The sequence below is a fragment of the Dendrobates tinctorius genome, unplaced genomic scaffold (assembly GCF_039654945.1).
Source record: "Dendrobates tinctorius isolate UK_male_01 unplaced genomic scaffold, ASM3965494v1 ptg000011l, whole genome shotgun sequence".
NCBI classification, from domain to species: domain Eukaryota; kingdom Metazoa; phylum Chordata; class Amphibia; order Anura; family Dendrobatidae; genus Dendrobates; species Dendrobates tinctorius.
The window spans coordinates 4256607-4275101 of NW_027361679.1; the positions used below are offsets into that span (position 1 = coordinate 4256607).

The 18495-nt window shown below is 41.7% G+C and overlaps 1 protein-coding gene across 2 annotated transcripts in view; it reads left to right on the forward strand.

The window, feature by feature from the left end:
* Positions 1-18495, forward strand: part of LOC141100716 (histone H2A.Z-like) — a 73125-nt gene that overhangs the window by 42527 nt on the left and 12103 nt on the right. The window contains exons 1-2 of one of the 2 annotated variants that reach the window (XM_073589374.1): positions 12207-12360; positions 17800-17877. In XM_073589374.1, coding sequence (XP_073445475.1) covers positions 12358-12360; positions 17800-17877 — 81 coding nt within the window. In that variant the 5' untranslated portion in view covers positions 12207-12357. Of the gene's footprint in view, positions 1-12206; positions 12361-17799; positions 17878-18495 lie in introns of those variants that run through there. The other variant, XM_073589382.1, reaches the window with a different exon arrangement.

An 18495-nucleotide genomic window follows, 5' to 3' on the forward strand; every position in this document is an offset into this window, starting at 1 on the left:
ACCACAAGAATACCATCCCTACAGTCAAGCATGGTGGTGGCAGCATCATGCTGTGGGGCTGTTTCTCAGCCAAGGGGCCTGCCTATCTGGTCCGCATCCATGGGAAGATGGATAGCACGGCCTACCTGGAGATTTTGGCCAAGAACCTCCGCTCCTCCATCAAGGATCTTAAGATGGGTCGTCATTTCATCTTCCAACAAGACAACGACCCAAAGCACACAGCCAAGAAAACCAAGGCCTGGTTCAAGAGGCAAAAAATCAAGGTGTTGGAGTGGCCTAGTCAGTCTCCTGACCTTAACCCAATTGAAAACTTGTGGAAGGAGCTCAAGATTAAAGTCCACATGAGACACCCAAAGAACCTAGATAACTTGGAGAAGATCTGCATGGAGGAGTGGGCCAAGATAACTCCAGAGACCTGTGCCGGCCTGATCAGGTCTTATAAAAGACGATTATTAGCTGTAATTGCAAACAAGGGTTATTCCACAAAATATTAAACCTAGGGGTTGAATAATAATTGACCCACACTTGTATGTTTAAAATTTATTAAAATTTAACTGAGCAACATAACTTTTTGGTTTGTAAGATTTATGCATCTGTTAATAAATCCTGCTCTTGTGTGAAGTTTGAAGGCTCTAACTTATTTGCATCTTATCAAACCTGCTACATCTGCAGGGGGTTGAATACTACTTCTAGGCACTGTATACTACATGCATACTACATATATACCACATGCATGCAACATACATATACAACATATATACTACATGCAACATACATACAACATATATACTACATGCATGCAACATGCATACTACATGCATGCAACATGCATACTACATATATATACTACATGCATGCAACATACATATCTACTACATGCAGCATGCAACATACTACATATATACCACATGCATGCAACATGCATACTACATATATACCACATATATACTACATGCATGCAACATATATATACTACATGCAGCATACATACTACATATATACTACATGCATGCAACATACATACTACATGCATGCAACATACATACTATATATACCACATGCAAACTACATATATACTACATGCATGCAACATACATATATACTACATGCAACATACTACATATATACTATATGCATGCAACATACATACAACATATACTACATGCATGCAACATACATATATACTACATGCATACTACATATATACTACATGCATGCAACATACATACAACATATATACCACATGCATGCAACATGCATACTACATATATACCACATATACTACATGCATGCAACATACATACAACATATATACTACATACATATATACTACATGCATGCAACATACATGCATACTACATGCATGCAACATACATACTACATAAATACTACATGCATGCAACATACATATATACTACATATATATTACATGCAACATACATACTACATATATACTACATGCATGCAACATACATATATACTACATGCATGTAACATACATACTACATATATACTACATATATACCACATGCATGCAACATACATATATACTACATGCATACTAGATATATACCACATATATACTACATGCATGCAACATACATATATACTACATATATACCACATGCAACATATATACTACATGCATGCAACATGCATACTACATATATACTACATGCATGCAACATACTACATATATACCACATATATACTACATGCATACTACATATATACCACATGCATGCAACATACATATATACAACATATATACTAGATGCGTGCAACATGCATATATACAACATATATACCACATGCATGCAACATACATACATACAACATATATACTACATGCATGCAACATACAGACCGCGCATCATGATGACGTCATTTCGGCAGCCAATCAGAGCCACAGCAGTGGCTCTTTGCATTATGGGAACTTCCGATTCCGATATTGAAAAAATATCGGTACTCGGTATTGGAATTCCGATACAGCGAATATCGGCCGATACCCGATATTTGCAGTATCGGAATGCTCAACACTATGTAGTATATATGTGGTATATATGTAGTATGCATGTTGCATGCATGTGGTATATATGTAGTATGCATGTAGTATGTATGTTGCATGCATGTAGTATATATGTAGTATGTATGTTGCATGCATGTCGTATATATGTTGTATGTATGTTGTATATACAGTGGGGCAAAAAAGTATTTAGTCAGTCAGCAATAGTGCAAGTTCCACCACTTAAAAAGATGAGGCGTCTGTAATTTACATCATAGGTAGACCTCAACTATGGGAGACAAACTGAGAAAAAAAAATCCAGAAAATCACATTGTCTGTTTTTTTTTCATTTTATTTGCATATTATGGTGGAAAATAAGTATTTGGTCAGAAACAAGCAATCAAGATTTCTGGCTCTCACAGACCTGTAACTTCTTCTTTAAGAGTCTCCTCTTTCCTCCACTCATTACCTGTAGTAATGGCACCTGTTTAAACTTGTTATCAGTATAAAAAGACACCTGTGCACACCCTCAAACAGTCTGACTCCAAACTCCACTATGGTGAAGACCAAAGAGCTGTCAAAGGACACCAGAAACAAAATTGTAGCCCTGCACCAGGCTGGGAAGACTGAATCTGCAATAGCCAACCAACTTGGAGTGAAGAAATCAACTGTGGGAGCAATAATTAGAAAATGGAAGACATACAAGACCACTGATAATCTCCCTCGATCTGGTGCTCCACGCAAAATCCCACCCCGTGGGGTCAGAATGATCACAAGAACGGTGAGCAAAAATCCCAGAACCACACGGGGGGACCTAGTGAATGAACTGCAGAGAGCTGGGACCAATGTAACAAGGCCTACCATAAGTAACACACTACGCCACCATGGACTCAGATCCTGCAGTGCCAGACGTGTCCCACTGCTTAAGCCTGTACATGTCCGGGCCCGTCTGAAGCTTGCTAGAGAGCATTTGGATGATCCAGAGGAGTTTTGGGAGAATGTCCTATGGTCTGATGAAACCAAACGAACTGTTTGGTAGAAACACAACTTGTCGTGTTTGGAGGAAAAAGAATACTGAGTTGCATCCATCAAACACCATACCTACTGTAAAGCATGGTGGTGGAAACATCATGCTTTGGGGCTGTTTCTCTGCAAAGGGGCCAGGACGACTGATCCGGGTACATGAAAGAATGAATGGGGCCATGTATCGTGAGATTTTGAGTGCAAACCTCCTTCCATCAGCAAGGGCATTGAATATGAAACGTGGCTGGGTCTTTCAACATGACAATGATCCAAAGCACACCGCCAGGGCAACGAAGGAGTGGCTTCGTAAGAAGCATTTCAAGGTCCTGGAGTGGCCTAGCCAGTCTCCAGATCTCAACCCTATAGAAAACCTTTGGAGGGAGTTGAAAGTCCGTGTTGCCAAGCGAAAAGCCAAAAACATCACTGCTCTAGAGGAGATCTGCATGGAGGAATGGGCCAACATACCAACAACAGTGTGTGGCAACCTTGTGAAGACCTACAGAAAACGTTTGACCTCTGTCATTGCCAACAAAGGATATTTCACAAAGTATTGAGATGAAATTTTGTTTCTGACCAAATACTTATTTTCCACCATAATATGCAAATAAAATGAAAAAAAAACAGACAGTGTGATTTTCTGGATTTTTTTTTTCTCAGTTTGTCTCCCATAGTTGAGGTCTACCTATGATGTAAATTACAGACGCCTCTCATCTTTTTAAGTGGTGGAACTTGCACTATTGCTGACTGACTAAATACTTTTTTGCCCCACTGTATGTAGTATGCATGCATGTAGTATATATGTTGTATATATGTAGTATGCATGTATGTAGTATATATGTATGTTGCATGCATGTAGTATGTATGTGGTGTATATATATATAGTATGCATGTTGCATGCATGTGGTATATATGTAGTATGTATGTATGTTGCATGCATGTGGTATATATGTAGTATGTATGTATGTTGCATGCATGTGGTATATATGTAGTATGCATGTACAGTGGTGGTCAAAAGTCCTGCATAGGATAAATTGATTTTTCAAGTTTTAAAGGTTTTCTGTCGAATATCTTCGATGCTAATATGACATATTATATATGGTTTTGTTCAGAATACAATTTTGCATTCTCTCCCTGTAATATTTTTAGCTTTTGAAGCAGTTTTGCCTGAATTTATTGCAACAATATGGGAATTGAAATCTGGTCGGCTCAGAAAGTCTACTAAAAGGGAGGCTAGAGTACTGATAAGAACATCCCTTGTCAATCGAAAGCTCACCTCTCCTCAGCTTCTGCGAGAATGGCAAGGAAAGTGCAATATTGAGGTAGCAACATCAACTGTTAGGAAGAGATGTTTGGAAGCAGGATTGCGAGGGTGCAAGGCCCGAAAGAAGCCATTGATGACAGCCATACAAAGACAAAGGCGAAAACGGTGGGCATTGAAATATTTAAAATGGTGGAAGGAGGAGTGGGAAAAAGTGCTATTTAGTGATGAAGGCACTTTTTGCGTTTTAGGAAATGATGGCAAGTCTTATGTGAGAAGGTTCCCACATGAAGAGTACAAGCCAGAGTGTTTGAGCTTCTCTGTGAAACATCTGATGAAAGTAATGGTCTGGGGCTGTATGGCAGCCAATGGTGTTGGAAGGCTTCATATTGTGGAGGGTATGGTTAATGCAAAAAAATACATAGACATCCTTAATAAGAAAATGCTGCCTTCTGCTCAACACCTGTTTTCAGGGGATTATATCTTCCAGGATGATGCTCCTTGTCACAGAGCTAAGACAGTAACGGAATGGAAAACAAAGAACAAGGTGGCTACTATTGACTGGCCAGCTCAGTCCCCGGACCTCAATCCAATTGAAAATTTGTGGCACAAGGTATCATTAGAGATATCTAGAAAATAGCCAAGGACCAAGAGTGAGTTGATTGAGGCTCTGATACAGGCCTGGAACCACATCATCACTCGTGAACATCTGCAGAAGCTTGTTCACTCAATGCCACAGAGATGCAAGCTGGTGCTCAAGAGCAAAGGCTGGCCAAAAAAGTATTAGAAGCTAAAGATGCACTCAAAAGGCCCTTCTCAGGGCTCTGAATTAAATAAAAAATAATAAATCTTAAAAAGTAAAATTTAAGTCTGTGTGAACTTGCATTGGAAGTTAATGAAATTAGAAACCTGTTCACCATTCTACACACTGTACTGGTGTAGGTATGGTTATGCTGTAAAAAAAATTATCAAAAATGCGCATACCATAACAATTTATACACTTGGGACATTCAAAAATGAGTATGGCATACAATGAGGGATTACAAAAACATATGTTCCACCAGTTTCACTGTAGAGATGCAGAAGTATGAAACGTATAGTTTTCTTCACGCCTATGCAGGACTTTTGAACAACACTGTAGTATATATATGGTATGCATGTTGCATGCATGTAGTATGTATGTTGCATGTAGTATATATGTAGTATGTATGTTGCATGCATGTATTATATATGTGGTATATATGTAGTATACATGTTGCATGCATGTGGTATATATGTAGTATGCATGTTGCATGCATGTGGTATGTATGTATGTTGCATGCATGTAGTATGTATGTTGCATGCATGTAGTATGTATGTTGCATGCATGTAGTATGCATGTTGCATGCATGTGGTATATGTAGTATGCATGTTGCATGCATGTAGTATGCATGTTGCATGCATGTAGTATGTATGTTGCATGCATGTTGCATGCATGTGGTATATGTAGTATGCATGTTGCATGCATGTGGTATATATGTAGTATGTTACATGCATGTAGTATATATGTGGTATATATGTAGTATGTATGTTGCATGCATGTAGTATATATGTAGTATGCATGTTGCATGTAGTATATATGTAGTATGCATGTAGTATATATGTTGTATATATGTATGTTGCATGCATGTAGTATATATGTAGTATGTTGCATGTAGTATATATGTATGTTGCATGCATGTGGTATATATGTAGTATGTATGTTGCATGTAGTATATATGTATGTTGCATGCATGTGGTATATATGTAGTATGCATGTTGCATGTAGTATATATGTATGTTGCATGCATGTAGTATATATGTAGTATGCATGTTGCATGTAGTATATATGTATGTTGCATGCATGTAGTATATATATGTAGTATGTATGTTGCATGTAGTATATATGTAGTATGTATGTTGCATGCATGTAGTATATATATATATGTTGCATGCATGTAGTATATATGTAGTATATATGTACAGTGCCTACAAGTAGTATTCAACATGCATGTAGTATATATGTTGTATGTATGTTGCATGTAGTATATATGTTGTATATGTATGTTGCATGCATGTGGTATATATGTAGTATGCATGTAGTATACAGTGCCTAGAAGTAGTATTCAACCCCCTGCAGATGTAGCAGGTTTGATAAGATGCAAATAAGTTAGAGCCTTCAAACTTCACACAAGAGCAGGATTTATTAACAGATGCATAAATCTTACAAACCAAAAAGTTATGTTGCTCAGTTAAATTTTAATAAATTTTAAACATACAAGTGTGGGTCAATTATTATTCAACCCCTAGGTTTAATATTTTGTGGAATAACCCTTGTTTGCAATTACAGCTAATAATCGTCTTTTATAAGACCTGATCAGGCCGGCACAGGTCTCTGGAGTTATCTTGGCCCACTCCTCCATGCAGATCTTCTCCAAGTTATCTAGGTTCTTTGGGTGTCTCATGTGGACTTTAATCTTGAGCTCCTTCCACAAGTTTTCAATTGGGTTAAGGTCAGGAGACTGACTAGGCCACTCCAACACCTTGATATTTTGCCTCTTGAACCAGGCCTTGGTTTTCTTGGCTGTGTGCTTTGGGTCGTTGTCTTGTTGAAAGATGAAATGACGACCCATCTTAAGATCCTTGATGGAGGAGCGGAGTTTCTTGGCCAAAATCTCCAGGTAGGCCGTGCTATCCATCTTCCCATGGATGCGGACCAGATGGCCAGGCCCCTTGGCTGAGAAACAGCCCCACAGCATGATGCTGCCACCACCATGCTTGACTGTAGGGATGGTATTCTTGGGGTCGTATGCAGTGCCATCCAGTCTCCAAACGTCATGTGTGTGGTTGGCACCAAAGATCTTGATCTTGGTCTCATCAGACCAGAGAACCTTGAACCAGTCTGTCTCAGAGTCCTCCAAGTGATCATGAGCAAACTGTAGACGAGCCTTGACATGACGCTTTGAAAGTAAAGGTACCTTACGGGCTCGTCTGGAACGGAGACCATTGCGGTGGAGTACGTTACTTATGGTATTGACTGAAACCAATGTCCCCACTGCCATGAGATCTTCCCGGAGCTCCTTCCTTGTTGTCCTTGGGTTAGCCTTGACTCTTCGGACAAGCCTGGCCTCGGCACGGGAGGAAACTTTCAAAGGCTGTCCAGGCCGTGGAAGGCTAACAGTAGTTCCATAAGCCTTCCACTTCTGGATGATGCTCCCAACAGTGGAGACAGGTAGGCCCAACTCCTTGGAAAGGGTTTTGTACCCCTTGCCAGCCTTGTGACCCTCCACGATCTTGTCTCTGATGGCCTTGGAATGCTCCTTTGTCTTTCCCATGTTGACCATGTATGAGTGCTGTTCACAAGTTTGGGGAGGGTCTTAAATAGAAAAGGCTGGAAAAAGAGATAATTAATCCAAACATGTGAAGCTCATTGTTCTTTGTGTCTGAAATACTTCTTAATACTTTAGGGGAACCAAACAGAATTCTGGTGGTTTGAGGGGTTGAATAATAAATGACCCTCTGAATAAACTTTTCACAATTTAAAAAAAAATTAAACAAAGAAATAACATTCTTTTTTGCTGCAGTGCATTTCACACTTCCAGGCTGATGTACAGTCCAAGTGTCACAATGCCAAGTTAATTCCGAATGTGTAAACCTGCTAAATCTGCAGGGGGTTGAATACTACTTTGTAGGCACTGTATGTTGCATGCATGTAGTATATATGTAGTATGTATGTTGCATGTAGTATATATGTAGTATATATGTATGTTGCATGTAGTATATATGTAGTATATATGTATGTTGCATGTAGTATATATGTAGTATATATGTATGTTGCATGCATGTAGTATATATGTAGTATATATGTATGTTGCATGCATGTGGTATATATGTAGTATGCATGTTGCATGTAGTATATATGTATGTTGCATGCATGTAGTATATATGTGGTATATATGTAGTATGTATGTTGCATGTGGTATATATGTAGTATGTATGTTGCATGTGGTATATATGTAGTATGTATGTTGCATGTGGTATATATGTAGTATGTATGTTGCATGTAGTATATACAGTATGTAGTATGTATGTTGCATGTAGTATATACAGTATGTAGTATGTATGTTGCATGTAGTATATATGTAGTATGTATGTTGCATGTAGTATATATGTAGTATGTATGTTGCATGTATGTAGTATGTATGTTGCATGTAGTATATACAGTATGTATGTTGCATGTAGTATATATGTAGTATGTATGTTGCATGTAGTATATATGTAGTATGTATGTTGCATGTGGTATATATGTAGTATGTATGTTGCATGCATGTGGTATATATGTAGTATGTATGTTGCATGCATGTGGTATATATGTAGTATATATGTAGTATGTATGTGGTATATATGTAGTATGTATGTTGCATGCATGTGGTATATATGTAGTATATATGTGGTATATATGTAGTATGTTGCATGCATGTAGTATGTATGTTGCATGCATGTTGCATGTAGTATATATGTATGTTGCATGTAGTATATATGTATGTTGCATGCATGTAGTATATATGTTGTATGTATGTTGCATGCATGTAGTATATATGTATGTTGCATGCATGTAGTATATATGTGGTATATATGTAGTATGTATGTTGCATGCATGTAGTATGTATGTTGCATGCATGTAGTATATATGTAGTATGTATGTTGCATGTAGTATATATGTATGTTGCATGCATGTGGTATATATGTAGTATGTATGTTGCATGCATGTAGTATATATGTAGTATGTATGTTGCATGCATGTAGTATGTATGTTGCATGCATGTAGTATATATGTAGTATGTATGTTGCATGCATGTAGTATATATGTGGTATATATGTAGTATGCATGTTGCATGCATTTGGTATATGTAGTATGCATGTTGCATGCATGTGGTATATATGTAGTATGTTGCATGCATGTAGTATATATATGTAGTATGTATGTTGCATGCATGTAGTATATATGTAGTATGTATGTTGCATGTATATATGTATGTTGCATGCATGTAGTATATATGTGGTATATATGTATGTTGCATGCATGTAGTATATATGTATGTTGCATGCATGTAGTATATATGTGGTATATATGTAGTATGTATGTTGCATGCATGTAGTATATATGTGGTATGTATGTTGCATGCATGTAGTATATATGTGGTATATATGTAGAATGTATGTTGCATGCATGTAGTATACAGTGCCTACAAGTAGTATTCAACCCCCTGCAGATTTAGCAGGTTTACACATTCGGAATTAACTTGGCATTGTGACATTTGGACTGTAGATCAGCCTGGAAGTGTGAAATGCACTGCAGCAAAAAAGAATGTTATTTCTTTGTTTAATTTTTTTTTAAATTGTGAAAAGTTTATTCAGAGGGTCATTTATTATTCAACCCCTCAAACCACCAGAATTCTGTTTGGTTCCCGTAAAGTATTAAGAAGTATTTCAGGCACAAAGAACAATGAGCTTCACATGTTTGGATTAATTATCTCTTTTTCCAGCCTTTTCTGACTATTTAAGACCCTCCCCAAACTTGTGAACAGCACTCATACATGGTCAACATGGGAAAGACAAAGGAGCATTCCAAGGCCATCAGAGACAAGATCGTGGAGGGTCACAAGGCTGGCAAGGGGTACAAAACCCTTTCCAAGGAGTTGGGCCTACCTGTCTCCACTGTTGGGAGCATCATCCGGAAGTGGAAGGCTTATGGAACTACTGTTAGCCTTCCACGGCCTGGACAGCCTTTGAAAGTTTCCTCCCGTGCCGAGGGCAGGCTTGTCCGAAGAGTCAAGGCTAACCCAAGGACAACAAGGAAGGAGCTCCGGGAAGATCTCATGGCAGTGGGGACATTGGTTTCAGTCAATACCATAAGTAACGTACTCCACCGCAATGGTCTTCGTTCCAGACGAGCTTGTAAGGTTCCTTTACTTTCAAAGCGTCATGTCAAGGCTCGTCTACAGTTTGCTCATGATCACTTGGAGGACTCTGAGACAGACTGGTTCAAGGTTCTCTGGTCTGATGAGACCAAGATCGAGATCTTTGGTGCCAACCACACACGTGACGTTTGGAGACTGGATGGCACTGCATACGACCCCAAGAATACCATCCCTACAGTCAAGCATGGTGGTGGCAGCATCATGCAGTGGGGCTGTTTCTCAGCCAAGGGGCCTGGCCATCTGGTCCGCATCCATGGGAAGATGGATAGCACGGCCTACCTGGAGATTTTGGCCAAGAACCTCCGCTCCTCCATCAAGGATCTTAAGATGGGTCGTCATTTCATCTTCCAACAAGACAACGACCCAAAGCACACAGCCAAGAAAACCAAGGCCTGGTTCAAGAGGCAAAAAATCAAGGTGTTGGAGTGGCCTAGTCAGTCTCCTGACCTTAACCCAATTGAAAACTTGTGGAAGGAGCTCAAGATTAAAGTCCACATGAGACACCCAAAGAACCTAGATAACTTGGAGAAGATCTGCATGGAGGAGTGGGCCAAGATAACTCCAGAGACCTGTGCCGGCCTGATCAGGTCTTATAAAAGACGATTATTAGCTGTAATTGCAAACAAGGGTTATTCCACAAACACTTTTATGTTTAAAATTTATTAAAATTTAACTGAGCAACATAACTTTTTGGTTTGTAAGATTTATGCATCTGTTAATAAATCCTGCTCTTGTGTGAAGTTTGAAGGCTCTAACTTATTTGCATCTTATCAAACCTGCTAAATCTGCAGGGGGTTGAATACTACTTGTAGGCACTGTATATGTGGTATATATGTAGAATGTATGTTGCATGCATGTAGTATATATGTAGTATGTATGTATTTTTTTTTTTTTTTTTGTACATTCAACACATAGGCCGGATGATGGGACTACTACTGTCCCATCATTGGCTAATGTGTCAATCACCGTCATGGTAGCAGGCATCGCCCGATGGGACTTGTAGTCCCATCGGACGATGCCTGCACAGACCCCCGGACAGTCAGTATAGACCACCGGCACGCCGGTACAGACCCCCGCAGCCTGCACAGACCCCTGGACAGTCAGTATAGACCACGGGCAGGCCGGCACAGCCCCCCGGCAGGCCGGTACAGACCCCTGGGCAGTCAGTATAGACCACAGGCAGGCCGGTACAGACCCCCGCAGCCTGCACAGACCCCTGGACAGTCGGTACAGACCCCCGGCAGGCCGGCACAGACCCCCGGAAGGTCTGTACACCCCCCGAGAGGCTTACAAGGACAGAAAAGGGTTTTTCTTATTCCGATACCGGAAGTTCCATAGACTTGAATGGGACTTCCGGTATCGGAATCGGCGATACCCGATCCTTTTTTCGTATCGGGCCGATGCCATCCGATCCGATATTTTAGGGTATCGGATGGTATCGCTCAACACTACACAGGATCTGAGTATAGCACTATGTATGGGAGAGATGGCTGGTGGCCAAGAGACATGATGGCAACTCTGGGGTCCACGCCTTGGACATGCATTTAATAAACGATGTCCAGGTTGTATAGTAACCAGGACCTTTCATCCTCCTACATCTATGCCTATGAAACTAGACTTGTGTGGTCTGATTTTCTCTTTTCCAGTCCCCGCTGCCCCTGTGTGGACATGGCCGTGTGGGATGAGGCCAAGGCGTGATGCCACTGTTCACATTCCCACATGCGGTTTGGGGATGACGGTGGAAGCCCCCACTCACTTGTGTGTGTGTGTGAGGTGGATGCACATGGCCGCCTCACAGTGACCATGTTACCAAAGGTGTTTCTCGGCCATCACCATCCATTTTATTGAAGGACGGCACTGGCGGTGTGGTAACCGTGCCGGCCTTTGCTGCGGGGCCGTTCGGTTTCCCGGGCCTCTTTCTCCTGCTCCCCCCGCCCCATTCCTCTCCGCCTCCAAACAATGAGGCCGCCCGCCATTGGTCGCCTCTGAGCTCCAGTTCCTGAATGTGTGGAACTCCCTATAAATGGTGGCAGTGAGCGCACGAGGCTTTGTGGATCGTGTGAGCTCCAGTCATGGTGAGTGTGCGGCCTCCTGCAGGCCTGGGTGGGAGCGCGCAGCCTTGTGTCTTCCCCGCGTCATTTCTCGCCATGTTTCCCGCCTGAGGGAAAGTCTTGCTGTAGGTTTCCGCAGTGTACATGATGCTTTCCAGCCTTCCCTGTGCAGAGCAGCCATGGCCGCACTCAGTGTGTGATCCGGCCATGTAATAGGAGCCCCTGGGCCCCTCCTCAGCTGCTGGAGAAGGAAGCCCTCTGCTCGCCCCTTTCTTTCCAGCCCGCTCCCCTCCCCCATGTGCTCAGGGCTTTTGCTTTCTTTGTGGCGCTTTCTTGGCGGGTTGTTGCCCAAACACAGGCAGCTCGCAGGGGTTTGTGCTGCTGGGATCACGGGGGGAGACGAGCGTTCATTTATTCTGAAGGAGACACGTAGAGCAGAACATGCGGCCTCCTGGAATGGAGAGCAGAGAGCGGGAACTGTGCCGGGCCCTGTGCGGGGATTGTGGGGTGGTGGGAAGCAAGTAAAGGTTAATAATTTGTTTAAGGGGCTTTATCACATTTGAAGTGATTTTCATCAGAATATATATTTAGAATTATTTTTTTTTTTTTCAATGGCTTGAGTTGGGTCTTCTATTGGGAACATTCGACCTAACCATTTGGATTTTAATTACTGATCACTTTCATCAAGGTTTCCATCTAAATCAGTGATGTGATTCAGATGAACCCATCCATTCACTACAGTGAGGCAGCAGAGTTACTCTGGATGCTCTCTGTCTGGCCTCTGTTCAGTGCTACCCTTTTCAGAAATGCACAAAACTGTGGCTGATGGCACTTTTCTTCAATCCTAAAAAGACGGACACCGACGGATCACAGGTCAGACGGCGTCCACAGTGCCTCCATCTGCCTCATTATAGGGAACCTTCCACCGAGGGTACAGCTTTGATCACGTATTTCAGAGATGTACATGAAAACCTGTGAGCGCAGGATAAATGTGTGCTGAGCCTCACTGCGGTTTGAGAGGCAGAATGAACAAATCAATAGCAGGTGAAGAACTTGGTTTTATTTTTTCATGCCTTTCACCATTTAGAAGAAGTGATTAAATGATTTGATTCTCCGAGTTGGTGCCACTACAGCTATTTTGTTTGGCTTTTATACAACTTATTAGAAGAGAGAAATTTTGCATCACTACATTCTGTGTACTTTTTAACCCCTTAATGACCGGAGCTTTTTCCAGTTTTGCGTATTTCACCCCCCTTCTTCCCAGAGTCATAACTTTATTTTTATGTCAAGAAGGAAAAAAAAGTCCAATGTTTGCTTAAAAAAAAAAAAAAAAAGTCATTTTCCAAGATCCGCATGTTGTGATCTCGGGTTGGGTTTTTAACCCTTCCCGACCTTTGCCACGTAGGCGTCATGGAAAGTCGTGCCAATCCGGCCTGTGACGCCTATGTGACGGCATGAATTGATCGCGTTCCTGAGGGTCGAGTGACCGGGGTCACTGAAAGGTCACCCGACCCGCAGGTACAAAACCCTTTGTATGGCTTGGCACCCCGTGGCTACGATCGCTCTGACTGTTAAAAGTGAAACAGCCAATCAGAGCAATTGTAATATTTCACCAATGAAATTTGGTGAAATATACAATCTAGCCATAGCCAATGCTGCAATATCATCGACCATGGCTGGAAACCTCTATCTGACCCCCACCGACTGACAGCAGCGATCTGCTGCCACCGTCAGTATTTGCCCTGCCCTCCACTCCCCCCGTTTATCACCCCCATAGGTAGGGAGAAATGGTAACAAAGAAAAAATGTTATATTGGGGTTAGGCTTGTGGCTAGGGTTAGAGTTGGGGTTTTAGTTGAGATAGAATTGAGGGGTTTCCACTATTTAGGCACATCAGGGGGTCTCCAAACGCGACATTGCGCCACCATTGATTCTAGCCAATTTTGCAGTCAAAACAGTGCTCCCTCCATTCCGAGCCACGACGTGTGCCCAAACCAGGGCTGTGGAGTCGGTAAGCCAAACCTGCGACTCCGACTCCCACATATATTGCTTATATTTAAGTGAAAAATTTATTGTAGTACAATGTGAACATCAGACATTTAATAATTTCTATGATTCAATAATCAAGATATTTAGAACATAATATCTATTTATTGGAATACAACTTTAGAACACAAAAAACTAAGAAATTGTAAATATGTAATACACTGTATAATATCGATTACATACGGTACAGACCAAAAGTTTGGACACACCTTCTCATTCAAAGAGTTTTCTTTATTTTCATGACTATGAAAATTGTAGATTCACTCTGAAGCCATCAAAACTATGAATTAATACATGTGGCATTATATAATTAACAAAAGTGTGAAACAACTGAAAATATGGCTTATATTCTAGGTTCTTCAAAGTAGCCACCTTTTGCTTTGATTACTGCTTTGCACACTCTTGGCATTCTCTTGATGAGCTTCAAGAGGTAGTTACTGGAAATGGTCTTCCAACAGTCTTGAAGGAGTTCCCAGAGATGCTTAGCACTTGTTGGCCCTTTTGTCTTCACGCTGCGGTCCAGCTCACCCCAAACCATCTCGATTGGGTTCAGGTCTGGTGACTGTGGAGGCCAGGTCATCTGGCGTAGCACCCCATCACTCTCCTTATTGGTAAATAGCCCTTATACAGCCTGGAGGTGTGTTTGGCGTCGTTGTCCTGTAGAAAAATAAATGAGATGGTCCAGCTAAACACAAACTGGATGGAATAGCATGCCGCTGCAAGATGCTGTGGTAGCCATGCTGGTTCAGTATGGCCTGTTTCACACTTCCGTTTGTGTCCGCCAAACGGATCCGTTTCCGTTTTTTTGACGGAAACTGATGCAAACGGATCCGTTTTTTTTAAAACGGATCCGTTTTTTTGACGGATCCGCGGTAACCGTAATGGAAGTCTATGGGACAAAAAAAACGGATCCTGCAAAAAATGGCGGATCCGTTTTTTTACGGAAAACAACGGATTTTGACGGATTTGAAAAAACGGAAGTGTGAAACAGGCCTATGCCTTAAATTTTGAATAAAGCACCCCCACACCATCACACCTCCTCCATGCTTCACGGTGGGAACCAGGCATGTAGAGTCCATCCGTTCACCTTTTCTGTGTCACACAAAGACATGGTGGTTGGAACCAAATATCTCAAATTTGGACTCATCAGACCAAAGCACAGATTTCCACTGGTCTATTGTCCATTCCTAGTGATCTTTAGCCCAAACAAGTCTCTTCTGCTTGTTGCCTGTCCTTAGCAGTGGTTTCCTAGCAGCTATTTTACCATGAAGGCCTGCTGCACAAAGTCTCCTCTTGACAGTTGTTGTAGAGATGTGTCTGCTGCTAGAACTCTGTGTGGCATTGACCTGGTGTCTAATCTGAGCTGCTGTTAACATGCGATTTCTGAGGATGGTGACTCGGATGAACTTATCCTCCGCAGCAGAGGTGACTCTTGGTCTTCCTTTCCTGGGGCGGTCCTCATGTGAGCCAGTTTCTTTGTAGTAATCTCAGAATCGCTAATGCCTGTTTCATACTTCCGTTTTTGACAATCGGTCAAAATCCACCGTTTTTGCAAAAAAACGGATCCGCCATTTTTTTTTTTTTTTTTTTTTGCGGATCTGTTTTTTCCCCATTGATTTGCATTACCGGCGGATCTTGACGGATGGCCATTCGTTGGATCCATTTTATTGGCGGATCCGTTAATTTTTTTTGTTTCCGCCGAGATGCCTGGACGGACCATGTAACGTTTTTTGTGCTGCAGGATCCGCATTTTTATAGTGCGCATGCCCGGAGGAATGAAGTCAGGTGGAAATTTAACCCTGAAATCATTTCTGGCGGACAGAAAAAAATTATCTCCCTCTCCCAGCGGTTCCTTTAAAATTCTTCATTTGGCGGATCCGTCAAAAAAAACGGTCCGGTGGCATCCGTTCACGTCAGTTAACAACAGATCCGCTTTCCACCATTTTTGCGGATTTTAACTGACACAAAAAAACTGTGTGAAACAGGCCTAAGATCCGTTGAAGCGTTCCCGAGTTATTACCTCATTAAGGGACACTGGTCAGAATTAAAAAAAAAAAAAATGGCCAGGTCAAAATAGGCTGGGTCATGAAGGGGTTAAAATTTTATTTTGGCATGCTTCAATAGCCTCCATGGGAGGATAGAAGCTGCCACAACTTGATTGCCTCTGCTAAATACAAGAGATGCTCAGATCGCCTGTATGTAGCAGAATTACAGCATTGCTATGAGCGCTGACCACAGGGTGGTGCTCATAGCAATCCAGCATCAGCAACCATAGAGGTCGTGATCATTATATTGTCCACAAATTGAGAAAATAGATATCCGGCACCGTTGTGTGGAAAAATACCCTGGATGTCTGCACATATATTTTTCACATTAATAAAAAGACACCTTAATCCCACTTGGAAGGGGTGCTCAATCACATGTTGAAAAAACAGAACCTGTTGAAGCGTATTGAGCGCGAAACGGCGGTTGTCCATCTTCCAGCACATTGCTCCCGTGCCTATGCCGATGCCTTGTCTATGTAAAATAAAGTGATTTGATTCACATGAATGGTGAGTGCCATCCTATTTTTTTTTTCTTTCTCTTCACAATGATCATTATATTGATAACAGCATCTAGAAGATAACAAAAGATTACCATAATTAGGTCCCAAGCCAATCGGCTCTTGATATCGTTGGTGCACAACTACATTTCTGCACCATATTCCCAACACTTGGACGTGTTTGGGGGGTCCTTAAGCACTGCAAGACCGCCAACCATCAAATGTCTGTGGTCAACAAGCAGTTAAGGGGGGGTTAAATAATATGGGTCCACTAAACTTGCACCACCATCATGCCAATATACATGTAGCTGTATAAACACGCATCAGGGCACCACGCTGCTTTGCATTTTATTATTGTGATATTTATTTTTTTTTGCGTTAAAAGAAAAAAATTGCTGAGTAAACAAGTTCAGCATTTGCAGTAATATGGGGAATGAAACCAGTAGCTATAATGAAGGAGCCTCTGGTCTGCAGACCTCCATACACAGTGGGGACTTGGGTTAATATACCTTTCTTGCTGGGTGTTCACACAAGTGCGCTGTATTGTGTTCTCCATATCTGCTGAATGACTATGCTATGTTAGAGATTTACCAAACTCTTGGAGTATATTTACGATACATAGTAAATGTCGGTTCTGGCATCCAGTGACCCGTCCTACAGGTTTCTCACATGCCGGTCACCCCCATGTATGACCCTAATGTTGTGCTATAACAATGCCTCCCTTCAGCAGTTGCTTATAATAGTCCTATGAATATAATTACATATTAGTCTGCAGAACAATAGCTGTATTATCAAATGCCACTAACATTGCAACTAAATGTACTGAAACTTTACATTAACTGGTGGATTTTTTTTATTTTTTTTTTTGTTTTATAGGCTGGTGGCAAAGCTGGTAAAGATTCTGGCAAATCCAAAGCGACTTCTGTTACTCGCTCTTCAAGAGCAGGACTTCAGGTAAGCAATGGTTAACACCTTTCTCTTGAAATAACTGTGTATTGTGGTGTAATGACCACTGTGTCCGCTAGGGGGCGCTGTGTGGATGTCCCAGGAGAAAGTATGAATGGCCATTAATCCTATCTCAAAGTGGGTGGCTTTGACATGGAGACTTGTGTTGATCAGCAGTGATACTGCTGAGGTGCTGCTTTAATGTGACAGGGAGAAGTCTCCAGGTAACTAGGGAGATGGGTGGGCCAGTTGCCTACAAACCCACCCAGGGGGTGTGTTTCAAGAACACTGTTGTAAAGAGTGTGTAAGTGCTTGAAGGACCTGTGATGAGATCAGTCATGTGGCTATGAACCATATATAGTGGCCAGGGTAGGTCACGTGGTGAATGCTTGGACCCGGTTGGTCCAGTGTGAAAGGTCCCGCTGAGATGGGGCTTCCTGCCTGACGGCTTGTGTGGACGCTGTAATGGCTGCAGGTGCCTGAGAGTTCCCTGGAGGGAGTATGGAGAAGCAGCCATGAGAGAACCCTGACTGGGTGAGATATAACTGTGTGGCTGAAAAGCCTGCATATTGGACATTGCTAACAGAGTGAAGCTCTGTCATGGACGCTATGCCGTTTATATATTGC